Source organism: Neomonachus schauinslandi, chromosome 4 (assembly GCF_002201575.2).
Source record: "Neomonachus schauinslandi chromosome 4, ASM220157v2, whole genome shotgun sequence".
Classification (NCBI taxonomy): Eukaryota; Metazoa; Chordata; class Mammalia; order Carnivora; family Phocidae; genus Neomonachus; species Neomonachus schauinslandi.
In genome coordinates, this window is record NC_058406.1 from 96,294,919 (window position 1) to 96,319,270 (window position 24,352).

General features: G+C 43.2%; 1 protein-coding gene across 1 annotated transcript in view; it reads left to right on the forward strand.

Moving 5' to 3' along the window:
* The first annotated feature begins 12,451 nt into the window (after window positions 1–12,451).
* Window positions 12,452–24,352, forward strand: part of SLC22A15 (solute carrier family 22 member 15) — a 58,900-nt gene continuing 46,999 nt past the window's right edge. Inside the window, exons 1-2 of the mRNA XM_021690279.1 lie at window positions 12,452–12,542; window positions 12,682–12,986. Coding sequence (XP_021545954.1) covers window positions 12,452–12,542; window positions 12,682–12,986 — 396 coding nt within the window. The remainder of the gene's footprint in view (window positions 12,543–12,681; window positions 12,987–24,352) is intronic.

Here is a 24,352-nt window from a genome sequence, read left to right on the forward strand (position 1 = left end):
GCAGTTAGAGAAATTCTTACTCTCCAGATATATGTGCCCTCCCTTGGGTAAGAGCTATTTGTGGTATGTAAATATGAATAATTCTGTGTACTTTATTTCTGTTTCTATTTCCTGACAGTGATTCAGACTTGACGCCATCATCATTATTTGGTGTTTGCGTCTGTGTATGTTTGTTAGCCAGGCTGTCTGGAGGAGGAGTGTTGGAATACAATTCTTTGTTTTTGGATCCCTTTAGACACAAAGTAAAAATGGATCCTACTTCTTTGTTCTAAGCCATAGACTCCAGCTCCTTCATTTTCCTAGGGATCACGGATCACAGATTGTAGTATAATTTGAACAAGATTTAAAACATCCATTAGCCAACGTGTAACCTCTAACAAGCATTAGTTTCACCAGCAAAATTGTGATGACATCGTGGACCCGAGCTTGAGGTATGATCCTCTGGTGTTCTGGAATGCATTATTTTAATGTAAACTCTTAATAACCCCAACTTTATTTATCAGCTCCTGGAACTAACAGTGCATTCAAATCATTCACACAATAAATGTCTTTTCGTGGTGCCTTGAAAAGTGGAATGATTGGCCAGGCAGTGTTGCAGAAGAGGAAAGTGCATCAGTCAACTCATGAAAAGATGTTTACCTCCAGTGGTCATTTGGGACAGGCATATTAAAATGACTATGAAATATCATTTCACACTTATTAGATTAGCAAACATTAAAAGATTAGCAAACATTAAATCACAGTACAGGTGTGATGAAAATGAGGAGAAGTGGGAAATTCCGGTTTAGAGACCTATTTGGCCCTGTCTAGTACAATTAAAACCTAGCATTGGACTCCTAGGTGTGTGTCCTCCCAATTTCTCTTGAACATGTGCATAAGGAGGTATGTCTAGGATGTTTATTGCAGCACTGTTTGTAATAATAAAAATGAGTAGCCACCTAAATGACTCGTAAAGAGGGACCGGATAATTAAAATGCGGTATAAATTTGATAGAATATAACAGTTGAAGTGAATGGAGCGGATCTATAAACAGCTACAGGAATGAATTTCTAAAACACAATGTTAAATGAAAAAAATAGCCAGCATGATGTATACAGTGTGACACATAACTTCATAAAAATTTGTAAAAACTGGGGCGCCTGGGTGGCTCAGTTGGTTAAGCGACTGCCTTTAGCTTGGGTCATGATCCCAGGGTCCTGGGATCGAGCCCCGCATCGGGCGGGCTCCCTGCTCAGCGGGAAGCCTGCTTCTCTCTCTCCCACTCCCCCTGCTTGTGTCCTCTCTCTTGCTGTCTCTCTCTCTGTCAAATAAATAAATAAAATCTTTAAAAAAAAATTTGTGAAAACAGGAAACAATACCATATTTAGTTTATGAATATGGACAATGTAAAAGTAGAAACATATGGAGTAGAAGACTCCACACCCAATTCAGGAGATCGATTACCTCCAGGGGATGAAGGGATGAGTGGGAATGGGAGGGCTACAAAGGAGATTTGCTCTGTATTCATCATACTGTATTTTTGAAATCTGAAGCAAATATAATAAAATGAAACTAGTTAGTTGTGATGGCGGGTTCATGAATTTTGTTTTGCTTCTCTGTGTTAAATTTTGAAAAAACTACAAATGTGGTGTAGATAAGATGTGCGTACTTAGAAGACAATGCTACAGTTCACTGTATGAGACTAACCGTCCACTTTCCCTATTGCTGTTCCTTTAACCTGTTAGCGCTGTGAGTCATGGTCTGTGAATTTAACATTTAGGAGCGTGAGGTAGAGGGAGTTTTGTTCAGGGTGCTTTATTAAACTCTGTATAGAACACTGTCACAACGAACATCTCCCACCTGCTTGCATTTGCCTCCATGTCTTAATCTCCCCAGGAGATTCACGGAAAGGCTTCTTTTGGTGAGGTATCTCTGGGGTGGTTCTAACCTCTCAACCATCAGCAAGTAATGAAGTTCCTTCCGTACATATTGGTGAAGACCTCACTGGGTTAGTCGTTAAGACCAGCCCTTGTGCCTCAGGGGCTTGTCACCACCACCAGGGGTTCAGCCATGATGAGAACATAGGGCATTAGTAAGAGCTGCTCTCTCATGACTCCAGAACACAGGAGCATCCACCAGTGTTCTCTGCTCGTTTGAGCAAGTGTTATGCTGCCCTTACCCTCAGATTTAGTTCTGCTGCCCTCAGACAGTGGCCGTGAGTTTCGGTGATAATCTGGAGAACCTTGGCTGGTGTTCTTCCATCACTTTAGGTGAGTGGGGCACCATAGTTCAGAGAGACCAGAGCTACACTGCCCCCAAGTCTGGCCTCAGGAAAGCTGTTGTCTATAGACAGACACTGCCCCCTGGCGTAAAGCAGATGAAGTTGCAAATTGATCAGACCAGATTTCCATCCAGGGCAGTTACGGACATACAGGGAGTCCCGGGGAGGTTTAGAGAGCTCCTCTGAGCCTCGGGCATCTCAAGAATTGGAATGTACCTTGGAAAGCAACCAGCTCAACACCTCTACAGCACCCAGATCCCCAGCAGCATGCCTGCCAGGGCCTTCCACAGCACAGCTGCTTAGCATGTGCCCTGACAGAGAAGGTATTCCCTTAATAAGACAGTACACACACACACACACACACACACACACACACACACGTCATTAAAAGTGTGAAGACAAACAATGTGTGACAGAAAGAATGCTAGACTTGAATGCTGTGACCCTTTGCTGTGAGATGGCTGAGTGAGTTTATGCAGGTGACTCCTTGGTCGTTACTGTGCTCTGGGAAATGGCTGGATCATGAAAGTTTAATTAATTTGTTTTGCAAGTTCAGAATTTCTTAAAGTTGCCCAGTGCCCGGCAGTTGGTTGGCATTGTGTCAATGTCACCTTGAGGTTTGCAGAATAGGAGCTTGGTTCATCACCACGGTCAGAGGCTGCCTTAGGAGGGAGAGCCAGCAAATCCCAAGACACACGCAGCTCAGGAATCTCACCTCTGGTTTCCTTAACCAAATGCTCAGACAGAAATAGACACCTGCACTTAAGGGAGTCAAATGATGCTCACCAAGTAGTATACAGTGATTGTACAAAAAAGAGGAAATATAGAAAAAAGAAAAAAAAACACCAGAACTCGACCACCCAGACATGAAACATGCTCACATTTTGGTGGATTGCCTTCCAGACTTTTTATTATACAAATGTGTACATTTGCCTTTTTTGCATAAATTTGTATCTTAGCCAGATTTTTGCCTCTCAACAGTATCATGAATGCCTTGCTGTGCTCATAAGTGAACAATCACCTATTTTCTAATGGCTGCGTTTAGTGTTCCAACGTACGGCTGTACCATAATTTGCCTATTCCGTGCTCTCTTGTTGCAGATGTAGGCTGGTTGGTTCCTGTTTTCCACGGTTCTGAAACCCATGCTCCTGGGCTGTTGTCTGGCTCTGGCCTGCACTTCTCCTACTTGGCTGTTGACCATGCTTCCTAAGCTCCAATTTCTCCTGACCCCATTGCTCGCTTTCTCCCCAGACGTTCTTTGTCCCAACTTTATGGGTGGACTAGAAATGTAAACTTCCTAAACATCCCTTCCTTTTACTTCAGAATTAATTTTGATTCTCACCTATCATTATATTTCTCCACAGTGTCCGAGAGACATCTCTCCCCTCCTTCCAGAGATATCCTCTCACCTTTGTTCTTGATTCTCTATTACTCCATCAGTCATTTCTAATCTTTTCTTTTTAACCTATTTTGTTAGTGAACATGCAGTGCAGTCTTGGTTTCTGGAGTAGAATTCAGTGATTCTTCACTTTAAATATACAACACCTGCTTATCACAACAAGCGCTCTCTCGTCATTTCTGATCTTCAATCTTTCTGCATTCTCTGATGTCCCAAAGAATGGCTTGCACGGTAGATTTAGGTGGTATATGGAAATAGTATTAAATAGCATCGGCTTATAAAGTGAGAGGGTTGTTTCCTCTTCCTTTCTGCCTTAATCTGTCTTTTATCTAAGAAGAAAATCTCGTGTCGTGCTAGCACTTCCCAAAACATTTGCAAATATTTCTGTTTTAACAAACGGAATGAGCTAGAAGTAGGAACTGTAGAAGGGGCCAGACTTGGCAGAAAACATTGCCTAGTTGGAATGTAGTGACATTTTTCTGTTTTCATTGTATTTATTATTCCTTTTCTTTTAAAACTTCTTTTTAAATTATGAAACAGTCCCAATGAAATACAGGAAATAATATCACAAACACACATGTACCTACTTCCAGATTTGGTAAGTGCTAATATTGTGCAATATTTGTTCAAGGTAGTGTCAGTCACAGTTCAACCAGAGAGGCAGGAAGCAGAACTCCTGGGATGGAGACCCATGTATGTGTGTATATGTGTGTGTGTAGCATATATATTTATATGTATATGATTATACATGTAGTCAATGAGTAATTTATTACAGGGATTTGACCATATACAATTGTGGGAGCTGGCCAAGCAGTCCCTGTAAGGCTGTTGTCTTTGTGTCTGCTGTTGGAGCTTGAAGTCTGCAGGAAAGTCTGGAAGGGAAACTATGACCTGGAAGCCATCAGAATTGACTGGAATCTGTCATTCTCACTGCTTCCAGTCTTGATGAAGCAACTGCCTTCCATCACAGAACTAAACGCACACCTGGCCAGGAGTCAGAGATGCTGAGAGAGGGTCCAGGGGAACGTGGCTCAGTTGTAGGCCCAGCTGCCTGCTGCACCAACAAAGTGAGCCAGCAAAGAAGTGGTATGTATGTGAGGCACCAAAGCACCTGCCCCGGGCTTCTGAGCATAAAAACAAGATGGCTGCTCCTTTGCTTTCATCCCTCCCCCCCTCCAAATCCTGCTTGAAAAATCTCTCTTGTGAGATTAACAAGTCAGGAAATGACAGATGTTGGCTGGGATGCAGAGAAAGGGGAGCCCTCCTACACTGTTGATGGGAATGCAAGCTGGTGCAGCCACTCTGGAAAACAGTATGGAGGTTCCCTAAGAAGTTGAAAATAGAGCTACCATATGATCCAGCAATTGCACTACTGGGTATTTACCCCAAAGATACAAATGTAGGGATCCGAAGGGGTACGTGCACCCCAATGTTTATAGCAGCAACGTCCACAATAGCCAAACTGTGGAAAGAGCCAAGATGTCCATCGACAGATGAATGGATAAAGAAGATGTGGTATGTATATACAATGGAATATTATGCAGCCATCAAAAGGAATGAGATCTTGCCATTTGCAACGACGTGGATGGAACTGGAGGGTATTATGCTGAGCTAAATAAGTCAATCAGAGAAAGACCTGTATCATATGACCTCACTGATATGAGGAATTCTTAATCTCAGGAAACAAACTGAGGGTTGCTGGAGTGGTGGGGGATGGGAGGGATGGGGTGGCTGGGTGATAGACATTGGGGAGGGTATGTGCTATGGTGAGCACTGTGAATTGTGCAAGACTGTTGAATCACAGATCTGTACCTCTGAAACAAATAATGCAATATATGTTAAAAAAAAAAAGAAGAAGAAGATAGCGGGAGGGGAAGAATGAAGCGGGGGAAATCGGAGGGGTAGACGAACCATGAGAGACGATGGACTCTGAAAAACAAACTGAGGGTTCTAGAGGGGAGGGGGGTGGGAGGATGGGTTAGCCTGGTGGTGGGTATTGAGGAGGGCACATTCTGCATGAAGCTCTGGGTGTTATGCACAAACAATGAATCATGGAACACTACATCAAAAACTAATGATGTAATGTATGGTGATTAACATAACAATAAAAATTTTAAAAAAAGAAAATCTCTCTTGTGGCCCACCCTAAATAAAAACATACTAACCAACACTTGGCATTATGACATGCTGTTTATTTTTATAGTTTGTATCTGGCTGGCCATATCTCTATTGATATAAAATTGTATTTCTCTGCAAATTTACTTAAGTTAAAAATTTTGAATCGAATTTGCAAATGACATATCTGATAAAGGGCTAGTATCCAAAATATATAAAGAACTAAAACTCAACACTCCCAAAAATGAATAATCCAACTAAAAAATGGGCAGAAGACATGAATAGACGTTTTTCCAAAGAAGACATACAAATGGCCAACAGACACATGAAAAGATGCTCAGCATCACTCATCATCAGGAAAATGCAAATCAAAACCACAATGAGATACCACCTCTCACCTGTCAGAATGGCTAAAATCAATGACACAAGAAATAACAGGTATTGGCGAGGATATGGAGAAAGGGCAACCCTCTTGGACTATTGATGGGAATGCAAACCGGTGCAGCCACTCTGGAAAACAGTATGGACCTTCCTCAAAGAGTTAAAAATAGAACTACCCTACGATACAGCAATTGCACTAGTAGGTGTTTACCTGAAGAATAAAAAAATGCTAATTCAAAGAGATACATGTACCTTGATGTTTATAGCAGCATTATCTACATTAGCCAAACGTGGAAACAGCCCAAGGGTCCATCAGTTGATGAATGGATAAAGATGTGGTATATATGTACAATGGAATATTACTCAACCATAAAAAGAATGGAATCTTGCCAATCTTGGATGGAGCTAGAGAGTATTAAGTGAAATAAATCAGAGAAAGACAAGTACCATATAATTTCACTCATATGTGAAATTTAAGAAACAAAACCATTGAGCAAAAGGAAAAAACAAGGCAAACCAAACAACGGACTCTTAACTCTAGGGAACATACTGATGGTTACTAGAGGGGAGGTGGGTGGGGGGATGGGGATTAAGGAGGGCACTTGTGATGAGCACCGGGTGATATATGGAAGTGTTGAATCACTATATTGTATACCTGAAACTAATTTTACACTGTATGTTAACTGGAATTTAAATAAAGACTTAAAGAAAAAATTTGAATCTATTTAAAAGACTATTAATAGTAGAAAACAGAAAATGAGCACATAAAACTCTTGCAGGGGGTATCCAGGTGACCAAAGTTTGGGAAAAGCTGAGCTAGCCCTGTAATACTTCTTCAGAGAACACTAAAAATATGTTCTTTGCTTTCCTGACTCTGATTGGCCTGGTTTTTGGTTTGGTTTTTTTTTTTTTTTGGCCTAAAAATTTTGGTTTTGATTAACCCACTACTGGCCTTTCACTGCCCCACTCAGGTATCACATTTGCAACCTTTTCCTTATTCTCCCAGTTGGAATTCCCATCCACTTTCTTTGTGTTCTCATTAATCTCATATCTACCCTGGCTAATATTGCATTTGTCAAAATCGGCCTTGTGTTTGTAGCTTTGTGTATATTTGTTGTCCTCACCTGAATGCATTTGCCTAGAAGGAAGTAATTGTTTCTTATCTATCCTTATTATCGCCTGAGGCTCATAATACGACGTGTTGCAAAGTGTTGGTACTCGCTCAAATTGGAGAATGAAGCTGAAGTAACAGAAGGAAGTGGTCAGGTGGTGGTATTACCATTTTATTCAGGAGAAAGATTGAGAGAGAGGGGGAAACAGATGCAGGTTAAATCACTGTTTACCCAAATGCTTAATTTGTCCAAAGTCTTAATTAGTGGTTGGAACCAGGATTAGGTCCTGGAATTACTGGGTTGTCATCCATCATCATCTTTTTTTTTTTTTCCCTACACCATTCTGCAAGGAATTGGTTAACAAAATCTGTCATAGGCTGTTACATATACAGTGGTGTGTTGGGTTTACTTGGAAGGATATAGAAATGTAAATTCGGGTTTCTTTCCTTCAGGAGAGAATCATTAACAAATTAGAATTTCACCATATCTACCCTGTTAAATAATTATACAGAATAGCATTTTCGCGGTAATAGTGTCGCCACCGAATAGATGCTTTGGAAGTTAAGAAGGGAGCCCTCAGTGTGGTCTGGAGTGGTTTGTTGAAGACTTCAGAAGGGCTGAGCTTGAGCTGAACTTGGGAGCTTGGGTCTAAAGAGAAGTGGGAAGGTCATTTCACATGGGAAACCATAAAGGTGGGAAAAAACATGTAGAAGAGAGAACAGCCTGTAGCCTTGTACACCAAGTGTGACCCAGAGCAGTAGCCTTGAGCTCACGAGAGCGTGCTAGAGATGTGTGGGACCAAGTCACCCCCAGGCTGTAGGATCAGACCCTGCTCAGTAACGTTTGGGAAGCGCCGATAGATACCATTTGTATGGGGCTGTACAGTTTAGGGTTGGCTAAAGAAGCATCCTATTTGACCCTCAGAATAGGTTAATTAGATACAAATGAATTAGATAAAGAGGGGGACTACTACTGTCCAGTCTCACTGAAAGAAAACGTGAAGTTTGGAGAGGTTTTGATTTGCTGAGAGTTTACTTAGAGCTGAGGTTCTAACTCAGGCATATAGATTTCGTATGCTTTTCACAGCACGTGATGAGAAGTCACGTTTGGGGATTTAAGTAGGCTAGTACAGAAAGCTTGAATGTGGATTAGGTAGCAGTTGGGCCATACAGTGGAGATCTGGAATGCTAGGACATTTATTACTTATCCACTAATACGTTTTGGCCAGAAGAGCTTCATGAGGAGCTTCTCAGGGAGACCTCTCTGGCGGCATTACGTGGATGAAGTAGAGTTGGGAAGAAACAGGACTCGAGACACCAGTTATTCAGAGCACAATAACTAAATATTTTAAATAAATAAATAAAATAAGTGGTATCGGTAAGTCACCTAACAAATAGTTATTGAATACCCAATTTGTGCTGGGCGCTGGGCATTTGGTCCTGCGTCCATGATATGCTTGCTTAGGTCATGCTACTGGTTGAGTCAATTACATAACGGAGTCCTAAGTGCAGAAAAGACTAACAGTAATGATAACAATAAAGTCATCTTTGAATGTTCCTGGTTTGTTTGTTTTTTCCTCTTAGGAGCTCTGGCCTCAAAGTTCCGTGACTCCCATTCTCATCCTGGTTTCGCTATTAGTGTCATACGTGACCTTGAATGATTCACTTAATTGCTCTGTTGCCCATTTTTCCTACTTAAAACATCAGCGTCATACTTACCATGACTTCACAGCACAAGATATTGTGATGAGATCATTAATGGGGGACGTTTTTGGTTTCTGGAGTATTATAAAAGCTTATAATGCTGTCGATATAAATTCATTTTTTAAAACCTTCACTTTTTGCAACTTCAAAAATTTCAGTCCCCTGGTGCATGTTGGTCACTTTTCTAATTATAATGACATTGAAAGGGGGGAAAAAAGTGCAGCCATCTGGGGCACTTGTTCTTCCCTAGAGGTAGCGTTGGAGAAGATAATGGTCTGTTTGCGATGTGGTGGGCCCCATTCCGAAGGCACATGGATGGTGGTTTCTGATTGTGGCTTTAAGGCCCATCTGCTGATGGGTGCCATCATTAGACAAGAAGATGTGGGTGAATGTGTGCGCGGTTGTTGTGGAGTAATAGCAGAGACACGATCGAGAGAATATTTGGACTCTGGGGGAGAGAAGTAGGTGGCACCGTCCTAGAGTTCTGAGCTGCATATGCCGGACCCTTCTGGTGTCATAAAGCCATGGCGCTGGGTGTGCGGTTGAGGTCCCTGGGTGTACGAGTGTGCGTTCAGGGGCGGGGTGGGCACTGGAAACATTGTGAGGGGTGGGAGGAGGACAGAGATGAGAAGGTGAAAGTGCTTATTGAGGCGACAGGTTGCTAGGGATAATACTGATGAACTAAGTTTCACTGGTCCCTTCCATGAATTAGGATATGTATCAGCACCAGCTCTTTGTATCTGAACTGCTTTCTTTTTTTCATTTTTAAATTTAAATTTTTAATTCCACTATAGTTCACATACAGTGTAATATTAGTTTCAGGTATACAGTATAGTGATTCAACACTTCCATATATCACCTGGTGCTCATCACAAGTGCCCTCCTTAATCCCCATCACCTGTTTCACCCATCCCCCCCCTCCCCTCTGGTAACCATCAGTGTGTTCTCTGCAGTTAGAGTCTGTTTCTTGGTTTGTCTCCCTCTCTTTTTTTTTTCTTTACTCGTTTGTTTTCTTTCTTAAATTCCACATGTGAGTGACATACAGTATTTGTCTTTCTCTGATTTATTTTGCTTAACATTATACTCTCTAGCTCCATCTGTGTTACTGCAAATGGCCAGATTTCATTCTTTTTTATGGCTGAGTAATATTCCAGTGTGGTGTGTGTGTGTGTGTGTGTGTGTGTGTGTACATACCACATCTTCTTTATCCATTCATCTGTCAGTGGACACTTGGGCTACTTCCACAGTTTGGCCAAGGTAGATGATGCTGCTATGAACATCAGGGTGCATGTAGTTTCTGAACTTTCTGCACATCATAGCTATTGCTGAGAATGGTGGTTTCCATGAGAAAACACACCTCAGATTAGAGGACCCTTTGAGCATTTCCTCTCTTACCTAGAATAAGAAATATGATGTGTGAACCTATTTCCGGCAAAGCCCTTAGAACAGTTCCTGGCACCTAATTAGCCTTAGAGAACTGTTGCTGTTGTTACTAGCGTTCCATCCTGGTCATTTATTCATTCATTCATTCACTTGAGTGTGTGCTATCACGTATCGAGGCCCTGAGGTGTTTGCTGTGGAAGCCCAGGGCTGGATCACACAAAGATCCTGTCCTCAGAGATGGAATGTTCTGCTAGGAAAAATAAGATGAGCAAACACATAAATATAATGGAGTGAAGAAAGGGATACGTGTCTAACAAAGGTCTAGCATGGAGCTTTTGGGGGGTAGGCAGAAGCTGGAGAGGGCTTCCAGAGGGTTGGAGAGGAAAGCGAGGTGGGCGGAGGTAGTACCTGAGTTGCATCTGGGAGGATGGGAAACGTTCAAAGACTCTGCTGAACCTCGTGAAGTGCTTTCCAGGTGAAGGGAATGGTAGGTCCCAAAGCAGAAAATAGCGTATTTAGAGAGAAAATGTAACTAGTTTGCTTTGCCCAATTGAAGGCTGTGTTTTGAACATGTGTTCTGCCTCATCTCCAGAGTTCCCTTGCCCCATATTTTTTCATTTCTTTACCCATCAATTAAGTCCAGCAGATTGTAATAAGGAGGGGCAGTTATTAAAACGACGCAAACGGGTTTGGTAATTATAGCGGCTGCTAAATGTGTAATCTCTCTGTTCTTGTAATTATTAAGGTTTTTACTTTTATAAACTGATTGCCTCTTGTTCTAAAACGTCCTTAATAGTATGCAAATAGGGGCCAGGAAGCAATAGAAATCTAGAAACATGATTTCCTTTGCATTCCACAATAAATCACCCACGCAGACTGACCGGTGGTGGCTTGGTACATCTCGAGAGGCCCACTGTCACTCGCCTCAAAATAGATTGGGGCTAAATCGGGGCTGCCTTCCGTCCTCGCAGCTTTTCCCAGAGTGCAAAAATCACACCTTGGGTTTTACATTAGCTTTCTGCTATGACACACACAATGTCATGACTTCTTTTCTCTTTCCTTGACGGTAATTCCATCATCTGCTTGTGATAAATCACTCTGCCTTTGGCGGTTTAGCTTATCCACTTAACAGCTGAATATGCCCCTACAGAGTGGTGTGGAAGAAGCTCCAGGGTTCCCTGGTGGATGGAGCTGAAGCTGTTGGCAAGTCTCCACCTCTTTGTGCCTCAGTCAGTGCATCCATCCAGTGGGGGTGTTACTGTATGCTGTGGAGAAATCACAGCCTTGTATTTTGTGAACACTTGTTCTGCTTAAAGGTATTTCAAGATAACCAGGTTCTAAGTTAATAGGGGTAATTTCTTAAAATAAGATTGTCTCACTTAGGGAGATCTCGCTGGAACAGACGAATTCTGTGTTTTCCTAATTTATTTGAAGCTTGAAATAATCATCCAACAACGAGAACTAATATAAATGGAAATTCATAGCATAAAAAGGCTGCATAGGGCTCAACAGCTTATAAACCCAATTGTGAATAGCTATAAGGCCCAGAACAATCAGAGACAAATGGCTTATATGCTCAATAAATATTTCTAGAATGAATTTTTTTTTCCTTGGGAGAACAACTATGTTTAGATTAAACAGTGATTTAAGTAGGGCTAAGGGTTATAAAGTGAGTATCTCTTACTGGGATTTTGAATTTCTTTACATCTTATAAGTTGCGTACTATGTTTTAAAATAGTACCTATTCAAGTACATATTATGATTACCTGTTTCAATAAAGTATTTTTGCTGGTGCTCATTCTCTATATTATCAATATATATACACTCTGTCTATATATTTTTTCTGTGTATATACTCTCTATACTCTGTTCTTTCCATATATACACATTGTATATAGTCTATATGATTATATACTCTATGTGTATATACTCTATATTCTTTTACTATGTATATAAATATATTCTCTCTCTTTATATGCCGTTTTCTGAGACATTTGACTATGCCATAAAGGGTTTGTGAATCCAAGGCCAAGATACTCTGGGGCCCTGATGCCTGCTTCTCTGAACAGAGGGTGTAGTGTCGAGGGAAGATAGCTGGAATGTCAGTCTTCCAAATCAGAGCCAGTAATATTCCCCCCCTCACCTGCGCCAGTGTTGAACCATCGGTGTGCAGTTTCCCGAGCATCAGAGGTATCTCAAATGTAGAAGGAGATCCCCCTGGAAGAAGCCCTAGGGTGCTTTACAAGGGGGATCGCTGACAGCTCTGTCGGTGGTAGATCGGGAGGAAGCTTCCTTTTCACGTTTCTGTCCTTTGCTTGGATGTGCCTAGTTTTCCGAAAAGCAGGACACCGATCTTGTGAGGCCTTTAAGCCTGCTGATTGCGATTCCAACACAGACGGGTTTGTGTGTTTGCTCCTTCAGCTCTACGTGGCCACGGAGGCCATCCTCATCGCCCTGGTGGGGGCCACGCCCGCGTACCACTGGGACCTGGCGGGGCTCCTGCCCAATCAGAGCCTCGGCAACCGGTCAGCAGGTGACGATCGCGCGCTCGGGGACTGGCTGCGGACCGCCAACGGCAGCGAGGTCCGCAAGCACGTGCACTTCAGCGGCAGCTTCACCTCCATCGCGTCCGAGGTAAGGCCACCGTGGGGGGGGGGGAGGGAGGGGAGGCAGAGGCAGCCCTTTCTGACCGCGGGGCGAGCGTTCCTCCCGGTCCTCGTGGACCCGCTTGCCTGTCTGGTTGGTTTCAGGGTCAGCCCCATCTTCAGTTAGCTGTCTAGTCAATTTGAGAGTTAAAGGAGACCATCCTAGGAAAACACATTCTTTTTCCTTCTTGCTACAAACGGCAAGAGCGGGAGCCTTCCCAAACTGGTTAGTGGAAGATAGAAACTCCAGAAGAGCCGCATTTCACTTAGCGTGTCCTTCGAAAAAGTGAATGCAAACTGTCTTTTTTTTTTTCTTTATATATTGCTGAATTCTATTTGCTAATGTTTTGTTAAGGATTTTTGCTTCTGTATACATGAAGGGTATTGATCTGTCGTGTTCTTTTTTTTGGTCTGGTTTTGGTATCAGGGTGATACTAGCTTCATAGACTGAACTGGGAAGTATTCCACGCTTTTCTGTTTTCCGGAAGTGATTGGGTAAAATTGGTGTTCTTTAAATATTTGGTAGAACCCTCCAGTAAAATCATCTGGGATTTTTTGTTTTTTGTTTTAGATTTCTTTTGGGGGAGTTTTAAAATTATGAAGTCAATTTTCTTAAAGGTTATAGGGATATTTAAATGATTGTGAGTTGTGATTTAAATGATTTTGAATTGTGAGTTGTGGCAGTTGGTGCTTTTCAAGGAATTAGTCCATTTCATCTAAGATTTATGTGTGTAGAGTCGCTCACTGTATTATCTTTTTATCCTTTTGATGTCTGCAGATTCTGAAATGAAATCTCTCTTATGTCCTGATATTGGTAATTTGTGTCTTCTATCTGATTTAATTACTTGTCAGTCATACAGGTTTGTGTCTTTTTAAAGAACCAGCATTTTGTTCATTGATTTTTTTGCCCTATTATTTTTCTTTTTTTAATTGTATTGATTTCTGCTCTTACCTTTATTATTTCCTTTCTTCTGCTTGCTTTGGGTTTCTTTTTCTTTTTTTCTTTTTTAGGTTATAGACTTGATAGCCTGTATTTTTAATGAGTCTTCCTCTTTGCAAATGTAAGTATTTTAGTGCTATAAATTTTCCTCTCAGAACTGCTTTAGCTGTGACCCACAAATTTTGATATGCTCTGTTTTTATTTTCATTTAGCTCAGTGTATTTTATTTCTTCTTATGACTTCCTCTTTGACCCAGCGATTATTTAGAAGTCTCTTGTTTAATTATCTAGTATTTAGAGATTTTCCTGTTAGCTTTCTGTTTTTGCTTTCTAGTTTGATTTCATTATGGTCAGAGGACACTCTGTATGATTTCAATTCTTTTAGATTTGTTGAGGTTTCTTTTATGACTCAGGATGTGGTCTCTCTCGGTGTATGTTCCATTGACAGTTGAACCAACTACTGCTGTTGGGTGGAGTGTTTTATAAATATTGTTTAGATCCTGTTGGTTGATCGTATTGTTGACTTCTTCTGTATCCTTGCTGATTTTCTCCCTAGTTATTCTAGAGATTGTTGAGAGAGGGGTGTTTATGTCTTCAGTTCCAAGTTTATTGATTCTTTCATCTGTCCCTTTCATTCTGCTGTTGAACCTACTCATTGTATTTTTCTTTTAGTTCTAAATTTTTCATTTTGTTCTTCATATATTTTATAGCTCTGTTGTTTAGTCTATACATATTGGTGATTGCTGTGTCTTCTTGGTGGATTTACTTTTTTAAAATCATCTTATAATATACCTCTATGTCCCTGGTAATTTTCTATGTTCTGAAATGTGGTTTAGCACTAATCTAGCCACTCCTGCTTTCTTCAGTTAATGGTAGCATGATATGTATTTTTGCCCTTTTTACTTTCAACTTGCCTATATCATTATGTGTGAAGTTAGTTTCCTGTAGACAGCATAGAATTGGGTCAAAAATTTTTTTTTTAAGATTTTATTTATTTGAGAGAGAGAGCACAAAGGGAGACTGAGAGGGAGAAGCAGACTCCCCGCTGAGCAGAGAGCCCACTGTGGGACTTGATCCCAGGATCCTGAGATCATGACCTGAGCCAAAGGCAGAAGCTCAACTGACTGAGCCACCCAGGTGCCCGAGTTGGGTTAAAATTTTAAATCCACACCATCAATGTCTGTCTTTATTTGTGTTTTTAGATAATTTACATTTGATATATTTATATGCTAGAACTTACGTCTTCCAGTTCATTATTTTTTGTTGTTTTCTATTCTCTGTTCTTTTCTTTAATTTTTCCTATTTTTCTGTAGGTTACTTGATCATTTTTTAGTATTTTATTTCGACTTATAGTTTTTTTTTTTTCAAGATTTTATTTATTTGACAGAGACACAGAGAGAGAGGGAACACAAGCAGAGGGAGTGGGAGAGGGAGAAGCAGGCTTCCCGCTGAGCAGGGAGCCCGACGCGGGGATCAGTCCCAGGACCCTGGGATCATGACCTGAGCGGAAGGCAGACGCTCAATGACTGAGCCACCCAGGCGCCCCTTGACTTACAGTATTTTTTGAGTGTATCTCTTTGTATAGCTTTTTTAGTGATTGCTCTTGGCATTGCATTATATATACATAACTTACCACAGTCTACTGATATTGTCAGATCTCCAGTTTGAGTGACATACAGAAATTCTACCTCACTTTACATTCCTTTGCCCTCTTCTGTTTATAATATAATTGTCCTAAATATGGTCCCACATACTCTTGGAATCACATTACACAGTGTTCTGTTTGCTTCAACCATCAAACATCATTTAGAAAACTCAAGAGAAGCAAAGTTTGTTGTATTTACCCCAACTTTTTCTTACAGTGTTCTTTTTCCCTTACTGATGTTCCAAGATCCCTTTTTTATGTTTTCTTTCTTTTTTAGAGAACTTCTATTAGCCACTGTTTTAGGGTAGTTGTGATGGTGACACATTTTCTTAGTTTTCCTTCATCTGAGAATATCTTGATTTCTCCTTCATTTCTTGTTTTCACTGGTAATAAAATTCTTCGTTGACAGTTCATTTCCTTCAGCATTTAAAAACTCCTGTGCCACTTTCTTCTGGCCTCCATGGTTTCTGATGAGAAATATGCTATTATTTGAATTGTCTTTTTCCTATAGCGAAAGTGTCATTTCCTTCTTGCTACTTCCAAGATTTTTTAGTGTTTTAATCGCTAGTGTTTAGAAATTAGATTATGATGTTTCTTGGTGTGGATTTCTTCAAGTTTATCTTCTTTGGGATTTACTGAGCTGCTTGGATCTGTAGGTTTATGGCTCTTGACAAATTGAGAAATTTTCAGCTATTATTTATTCAAGTACTCTTTTTTTAGCCTATCCCCCTTTCTCCTTTCTTTCTAGAACTCCAAGACAGAAATATCAGTTCTTTTGTTATAGCCCCATAGCTTTGCTCATTTTCTTCTGTCTAGTTTATTTTTGTCTTCATATTGGATATTTTCTATTGTTTTATTTCCAAGTTTATTGATTCTTTCATCTGTCCCTTTCATTCTGCTCTTGAACCTATTCATTGTATTTTTTTTTTTAGTTCTAAATTTTTCATTTTGTTCTTTTTAAAATACATTCTCTTTATTTGGTGAGACTTTCTGTATTTTCACTGAGTCTATTTTGTCATCACTTTCGAGCATGTTTGCAGGTGCTCATTGAAGCATGGTTGTTATGGCAGCTTTAACATCTTTCTCAGATAGTTCTAACATCTCTATCATCTCAGCAGTCTTTTTTTCATTCTACTTTGAGATTTCCTGATTGTTAACATCACGAATTATTTTTGTTTGAAACCTGAAGTTTCAGGGATTATGTTAAGAGGTTCTGGGTCTTAGTTAAATCTTCCGTATTAGCTGACTTTCTCAGACTCAGCTCTGACACAGAAAGAGGGGAGGGGTGCCTCATTACTACCTCATGGTGGTGGAAATCCAGTCTCCCCGTGTGCTCACACTGACATCAGTGATAGTGGTAGTGATGGTGATGGTATGGAGAGCTCTTCAATGCAGGCGGCAGCAATGAAAGTGCTGGCTCCCTGCTTGTCTTTTTCCGACACATCCAAATGGAGTGAAGTGGGATGACTTATGACTGCCCAGCCAGGGAGGGGGAGATATTTAGGTTCCCCACTTAGCCTTTGTTCCTGTGAATGGGGTTAGAGCCATAGCTTTTGTTTTTGTTTTTGTTTTTGTTTTGTTTTGTGGTGGTGAATGGCTGGAATAAAGCAGTTCTTGTCTAAAAATGTCCTGTCCTGCTGGGCTGCCCCTTTCCTGGGCCTTTGGCTGGAGAAGGCAGGCTTGGTTGGGGCTTCTTTTGTCATTCCTCTTGGCATTTCTGAGTTGCTCCCTGCTCCAGCACCCAGTGTCGGGTATGTGAGGCAAAGAGAAACCCAGGGACTCACCACCGGGTCATTCCTTGGGTCCCCGGGTCCTTGCTGGTCTTCTCTCCACCTTTCAGAGTTGTCTTATGTTTGTTTCGTACATGATGCCCAGGGTTTTTTCTCCAAAAGGCCCTTGTTCTGTTTATTGCCCCCACAGGATTTTGCAGTGGGTGAGAGCCATAAGTCTGCACTCCCAACAAATCCATTACCACATTACAATGAAAGTGGATCTCAGACCAAATTCTGCCACATGTGAAAACATTTATTAACTCAATTCTTATTATCAGAGAAACACAGAATAAAATATCTTGCAGGCTTGAGAAATCCTAGCTCTGTGGTTTTATTGGTGTTCTGAATACTGTTTACACAAAAGGTCACTACAGAAAAACTCCCACTTTTCCGTAGGGAGGGTACTGACACTTCCCCTCCCCACCAGCCTCAAGCAGGCAGAATCTTCCAGAATTCATACTGTCTCAGGACCAAGGAGGGATTTTAGCCTAGGGCATCACTCCTATATAAAGAATACAGAGCACCCTGGATTATCTCACAAATTCACGGAAGGGCAGTGAATGTCTCTAAAATATATTGAGCTAATTCATGTACCTTGGGTGTCTTTAATTTCACCAGAGATAGCCCATTTTTTTAATAGTCATCATTGCTAGTCAGCAGGCCACTATTTTAATCAGATAGAAGCAAAGTGAGCATTGCTGAAGAGACCGTGATGACTGAAGTCCTTGTAGGAGCTCCCTCTGGAGAATGGGCTTTCTGAAGAGAAGGCCAGCTGACCAGCGCTGGACAGCGCAGCCTCGACGAGAATGCTCGTATACCAGCGTGGGAGCTAAGTAATGTTTATGCCGAATATCCCACAGCATGTGCTTCGTACCGGAAGGTAAATCGGATCCCATAGCAACACTGTGCTTCAGCACAGCAGACCTCAGTGCATTTCAGTGGAACTGAATTAAATTAATACTAATGAAATCCGTAATTGGGAGCCCTTTTACATATCACCAGAGGGACACCATTATTAGCAAATATTCCTTGAGCAACTACTGCTCGCCTGATTCTAGAGAAAGCCTTCATAGCCAGCTAAGGAGGGAGAGCGCCATCAGACCCTACGCTCCAGGACAGCGGGAAGGGGCACCCTGGTCACCAGCGCACCTCCTGTGCTGGCACCCCGGGGGCTCACCCTTCACAGGGCTCAACTGGAGGCTGAATATGGACACAAGGGAGCACGGAGAGCTACTGCTCCCCAGAGAAAGAGTTGGTAGATGTAGGAGAGATGGGATGGAATAGCTTCCCCGGCAAGGGCTGGCGATGTTAAAAGCAGCTCTGAGAAAAAAAAGACGATGGGCTAAGATGGCCTCGCCTTACCCGCCTGTCATGTCTCCCTGACCACGGCTGGGGCGCATCTGTGAGTCACTGTCCTTCTTGCCATCTGCTTTTGTCATCACACCATGACTGTGTGTCTGTCTCCCTCCCTCCTCTCCACTCCCGTGCTCTCTCTTTTCTCTCTTTCTTTCTCCCGCTCCCTATCATTTTGTCTTTCGGCACCTGTGTCTCTCTCTTTGCACCTCTCCCCATCTGAGTTTCTCTGCCTTTCTCTTCTGCCTCCTATTTCTTTCTCTCTCCCTTTCTCTGTGTCTCTGTCTCACTGGCTGCCTCTGTCTTACCTTTCTCTCTGTCTCTTTCTCCCACGTTTTTGCCTCATTCTCTCTGCCTGTGTCTCCCTGGTTTTCTCTTTGTGGCTCACTCTTTCTTCCCCACCCCCTCTCCCTCCTCCTGTTCCTCACCCGTCCTTTCTCATTCCCAAGATGCACAAAGACTTGGATGTATATGCTGCTATCCATCTGGATTATACGTCTACCATTATAGATTTATAGGTGCCTGCTACATTCCTCCCCTGGTAGAGAGGCACACATCAGGTTCCCATCCCATTGGGAGGTCAGGCGGTTATCTACCTCAGGGGAGGATTTCAAGGCAGATATTCTCTGTGCAGACAATGATCCTCGTCTCTAGCAGGTGCTCCAAGATGTGTCCAGAATGGCGAGTGGGGGTGGGGTCATCCAGCTGCACAGTTGGGGATATCAATGCACCACTGCTCTGTGGGATCTCCAGGGGATGTTCCACAGGGATGCCGGTGTCATGATTTGGGATGAATTATCTTTGGAGCATCCCGGATGCTACACCGGCTGCTTCCGGCCTGAGTGGGTTCATAATGCTTTGCAACGGTGGCCATGGCCTGCCCACTCTGTGGATGGAGGAGTACAGACAGAGGCCCACAGTCCCCGTGGGATCCTCAGCTGCAATGAGACCATTCCATACCAAGAGCTTGTGGCTGCAGATGAGTTTCATAAGGTATGGTAGGTAGAGGACAGTGAAGAGGCCGATAACTGTGACTACCTTTTCATTTGCTCTTGTGTGAGCGGCTCTCTCTCAGAGACCTTCCCCATGTGCCACTTAGTTAGCCCTGCCAGTAGCCCTGAGCTATAGATGGAACAACTGGCATGTAGAGAGTTTAGAGAATTTGCCCGAAATCACACATTTAATAAGTTGCTGGTCTGGGTTCAGTGAGCTCCTATTCTTTCCACTACCCCAGTGATTTTCAAAAAAAAATTTTTTTTTGGAACTAACAGAAGCCTTTAGGTTTAATGGTATCTCAGTATTTAGAAGAGCTAGGTGCTTTGCTGCTGTCAGTGAAGAGGAGCGGGCTCCAGGGTCCCAGTGCCTCCCCAGTCGTTGCCAGCCGTCCTCGGCAGCTCAGAGCACTTCCGCGCAGAACAGGGGGAGGAGCTGGGCTCCGCCTGGGAAGAGTGGGTGCAAGTATGGGTGAGTGGATTGGTGGGAACGAAGGTGGCCCAAGTGACCATAGCACAATGGCACATGAGCGAAATAAATACCTACCCCGGGCTGCCCATCACCTGCTTGGATTTGCCTCTGACAGTGAATTCTAAGGAGGAAGGGCAGACAGTCATAGTGTTTGTACTGTGGCTCGTAAATGAAAAATACCAGAATGTGGGGGCTCAGAGTAGCTGGCGACTTACTCAAGGTCACACAGTAAATGGTGGAGCCTGGCCACACATTCCTGTGGCATGTGACCGAAGCAGAAGGAAAGAGGGAATCAGCTTACCTGCGAATCTGTCACTCCGCAGATAGCTTGCCTTCCCCAAGGTGATCATGCAACTCTCAGGATATTTGTATCCATCTCGTGGGGATCCTGGCTAGCAGTTCCCCCCACCCCAACCCCCCCAAAAAAAACCAAAACCCGAAAAACACACAAGTACTACCAAAGTAGTAACGATTCAGTTAAGCTTTAATAATTGTCAAGCCCAAAGAAACTTAGCGGTTTACTGATATAACCAAAAGTAGCCAGAGAGAATGAGGTCCAACAAGCAGCAGCCCCCGAGCTCCACGGAGGTTCGCCTGCATCAGGCTCTTCAACCAGCTGCCCTCGGTGACAGGGCCACCCACGTCTCTCCTCCGAATATATTCAGGCAGACCCAAGAGGACGCTCGTCTGCTTTCCATTTTTAGTGCAGATCTCATGTTTTCCCTGAAGTCATTTCATTTTATTTCAGGGTACAAATAAAGCATCCAGCTCGTGTACCCTCACGCCCAGCACGCAGGGTGTGCGAGTCCCGTGTGAATTCCCGCACTCTCCTTCCGCCTTGGACACCGGAGCCCTGTGTGGGTGGTGTTTGGGTCCTGGAGTGGTTCGAAGCAGGTGGTATGGGTGGTTTCCAAGTTTCCTGCTGCCGCTACCAAAATGACAGTGAGCAGAGAAGCCACGGCGGAGGGAAGAGTAACGAGAATGAGGATCAAGGAGCTGCCACCGGGGCCAGCAATGCTGAGCGGGATGGGAATTGCAGTCACTCCTTAGCCAGCCCCTTTTTAAGGGCTGCTCGTCTCTGCGCCCCAGTTGAGCTCATCTTTGTTTCGGTGCATGCGGTCCCCAACCAAACCCTTCATGAATTTCTCAGCATTAATTCAATTTTAATTACCTCTGTAGTTTCTCGGTTGCTCCTCCAAATCTACAAAGTGGTGGCATTGAAACTGGTCCCGGAACTTGTCAGGTAACTTATCCATTAGTTGGTAAATATTCTTAATATATAGATTTGTGGTATATAGATACGATATGGTTTTTATTGAAATAATTTGGTATAAAATGAGAGTTAAAAAAAAAAAAGCAAGCATAAAGCCCGTTGACCTCACATAAAACCCCTGAAAATAAATATCAAGATAGAGCCCATAGAATCCTATAGTTTAAGCAGATTGTATTTAAAAATGCATATTTTAAACCCCCCACCCCCTGCACCTTATTACATTCAGGTCAGGGCTTGCAGAAGTTATTCATGGAGGGTTTGGGGAAGGGTGAATAAAAGGTTATGTAGATGTGATTAACTTGGTATTAATGCAAAAAAGAACCCCTCTAATCTAGAAGTATTGACTATTTTAAAATGAGCTAGTAGCCATTGGGGTGAATTTATGTAGCAAATTGCTGTCTGCTGTATTCAGATTATTCCCCGAGCTCTGACTCATTCAGAAAGTACCAAATATCACGGAGGCACACAATTATCATGCTTAATTAATGTTTGCAACCAAAAAGAGTAAGGTTGGAATCTTTAATATCATCGTCGATATTGAAGAACTGAAATTGACTGATTATTCTCTTGAGATTAATATATTTTCCCCAAGACATACCCTGGGGTCAAAAGACTGAGTATTAAAACTATGTGAAAAATTCACTGCAATAATTGCTTTAGGGGCTAATTTTTTTTAATGTCTTGCTTCCTTATGCGGGTACCACTGATTGTTATAGCCTGCACACTTCACCCATTAAGTGGTAATTCACAGTGACAACTACATTGAAACGAAGCAAGTTAGTTAATCACCATGAAACCATCCCTGAAATACCCTGTCCGAGTGCTCCCGAGTCACTGGAGGCCTCTGCTTACCTGATTTTCTCCTGAAGTGAGATCTTCCTGTACAAAGCGGTGAACATGTTTATGGGGCTACAGGACGGTGGAGGGCTGCAGCTTGTTTGGGCTGGTTACCGGAGCACCGAGAATCTTTCAGGGAGCCGAACCCGGCTTGCTGCTGGCCCTGTGGGGATTCCTTGAGGATTGTCCTGCAGGTGCATGGGGGACCCCGTTGCTGTTCCAGTCCTGCAGCCTCGAAATACATACACACTGAGGGTCTGGGTCGGGCTCTGGCCCTTGTCCTATGACCTGGTTTTCACCAAAACAGGACTGGGGGTGAGCAAGAGCTCTGTCAGTAAGCACGTGCCCAGTGCTGTCTGCCCATTTTGGCTGGCCTGTCTGGACTGCTGGGGAAGCTTCCTTTGTCTTCCTTTTTCTTGGTGATCAAGTAGGCTGTGCCATTGGGTCCATTCCCCCCCCACAGGAAGGTCCGAGTTGGGACTAGTGATGTACCCCGGGACTAGTGATGTACCCCGGGCTCGTACATAAAAGTTCACCTTTAGAAGAGACACGGCAGCCATGCGAGGGGTTGGGTGCCCCTCAGAGACCTGCCATGGCCCCCGCCTGGCTTGCTGCCCCCACCCCTATGCTCTGTGGGCTGTTCACGGCAGTGTTCCTCCTCCTCCCTGCTACTCCCAGTGGGGCTCTCTGCGGGCCAGTGAAAGTGCTTTCAGGGGCCACACTGCTTCTGTCACTCAGGCTTTTGGAAGTATGTTTCAGTGGCACAGATTTTGCCTCTCTAGCCAGAAAACTGCAATGGTTTTGTTGGGGGGAGGGGGGTGTTTCTCCATAGTTTTCTTTCTCATTGATGTAGAGGCTAAAGATAAAGCCAAAGGATTCTACATGTCATATGGAAGGCAGAAACCCCTCTGATTCCAGATCTGCCTCGTTCTTCCTGTTGCGAGAACACCCCTCAGTGGCTCCTGAGTGACGAGGAAGGCAGTTCCTGCCCTGCCTATCCATAAGCTCACAACTTGATCCTCGAGGTCGTGACATTGAGATGTTGTGTGTGAAGGTGCCTATAAACCATAACACTCACTCTTGTTACATAAAGAATTCAGCAAATATTTCATTAAGTGCCGGTCCTGTCACATAAGCACTTAGACACCAGTATGTCCTTAAGAAGCTCACAGCACTCTACGCGAGAGACAAGTCAACGTGTAGTTCACCGAACATCATTTTTGAAGCAAAAATAGGGAGAGAGCAGAATGGAGAACGTGGTCAGCTCCAGCAGATCAGGCAGGGCCGTGGAGGGTGAACAGGAGCTCACCGGGGACGAGGTGGGGCTGGAGTGAGCGTGGGAGGATGGGGCACCGCCTGAGCCGAGGGCAGTCAGTTCCTGGAGGTGCCAGGCTTCACATGAAAGTGGGGTGATGGATGTTTGCTTTCCATGGGGAGCCATGCCCTCCCCGGGGCTCTGCATGCCAGTGGCCCTCCGTTATTCACTTGTGAGTGAGGCATTATTCACATTCACCCGCTGTGGGTCCAAACAAGGAGGACAGGCACGCACAGCCTCCTCAGGGAAGGGAGAGGACCCACTGCTTGGATAGCTTAGGGTGCATGGTTTTAATTTACCACGCACTGTCTCTTCTGTTACAGTGGTCTGTGGCTACAGCGTGTTTCTCAACTCTTATTCCATGAAATGTCACCATACATGGCGGGGGAGGGGGGGAATGGACAGTTCAGGTCACAGGAAAAAACTGAAGCAGAGACAGACAAATTTGTGACATTGACAGAGCTGGTGAGAAGTTGCGCAGGGCAGAGACTGGATATGTGTCTGAATTCTCAGAGTTCATTTAAGAAGGGTTCCTCTTGCTTTTTCACCTTATTCACGACCAATTTAAGAAGCATCTTATAATCTGTGTTCCAGTGCCATAGGGAAGGGATAGCATCGTGCTGTTCAGCCGAGGGAAAAAAAAAAAAAAGCAAACAAGCTGGGGGTGCGTTTTTGTGTCATGTGGGTATATGAGGATATCAATAGTACATAAAAGTTCAATTAAAAATACAGAAATTTTAGGGGCGCCTGGGTGGCT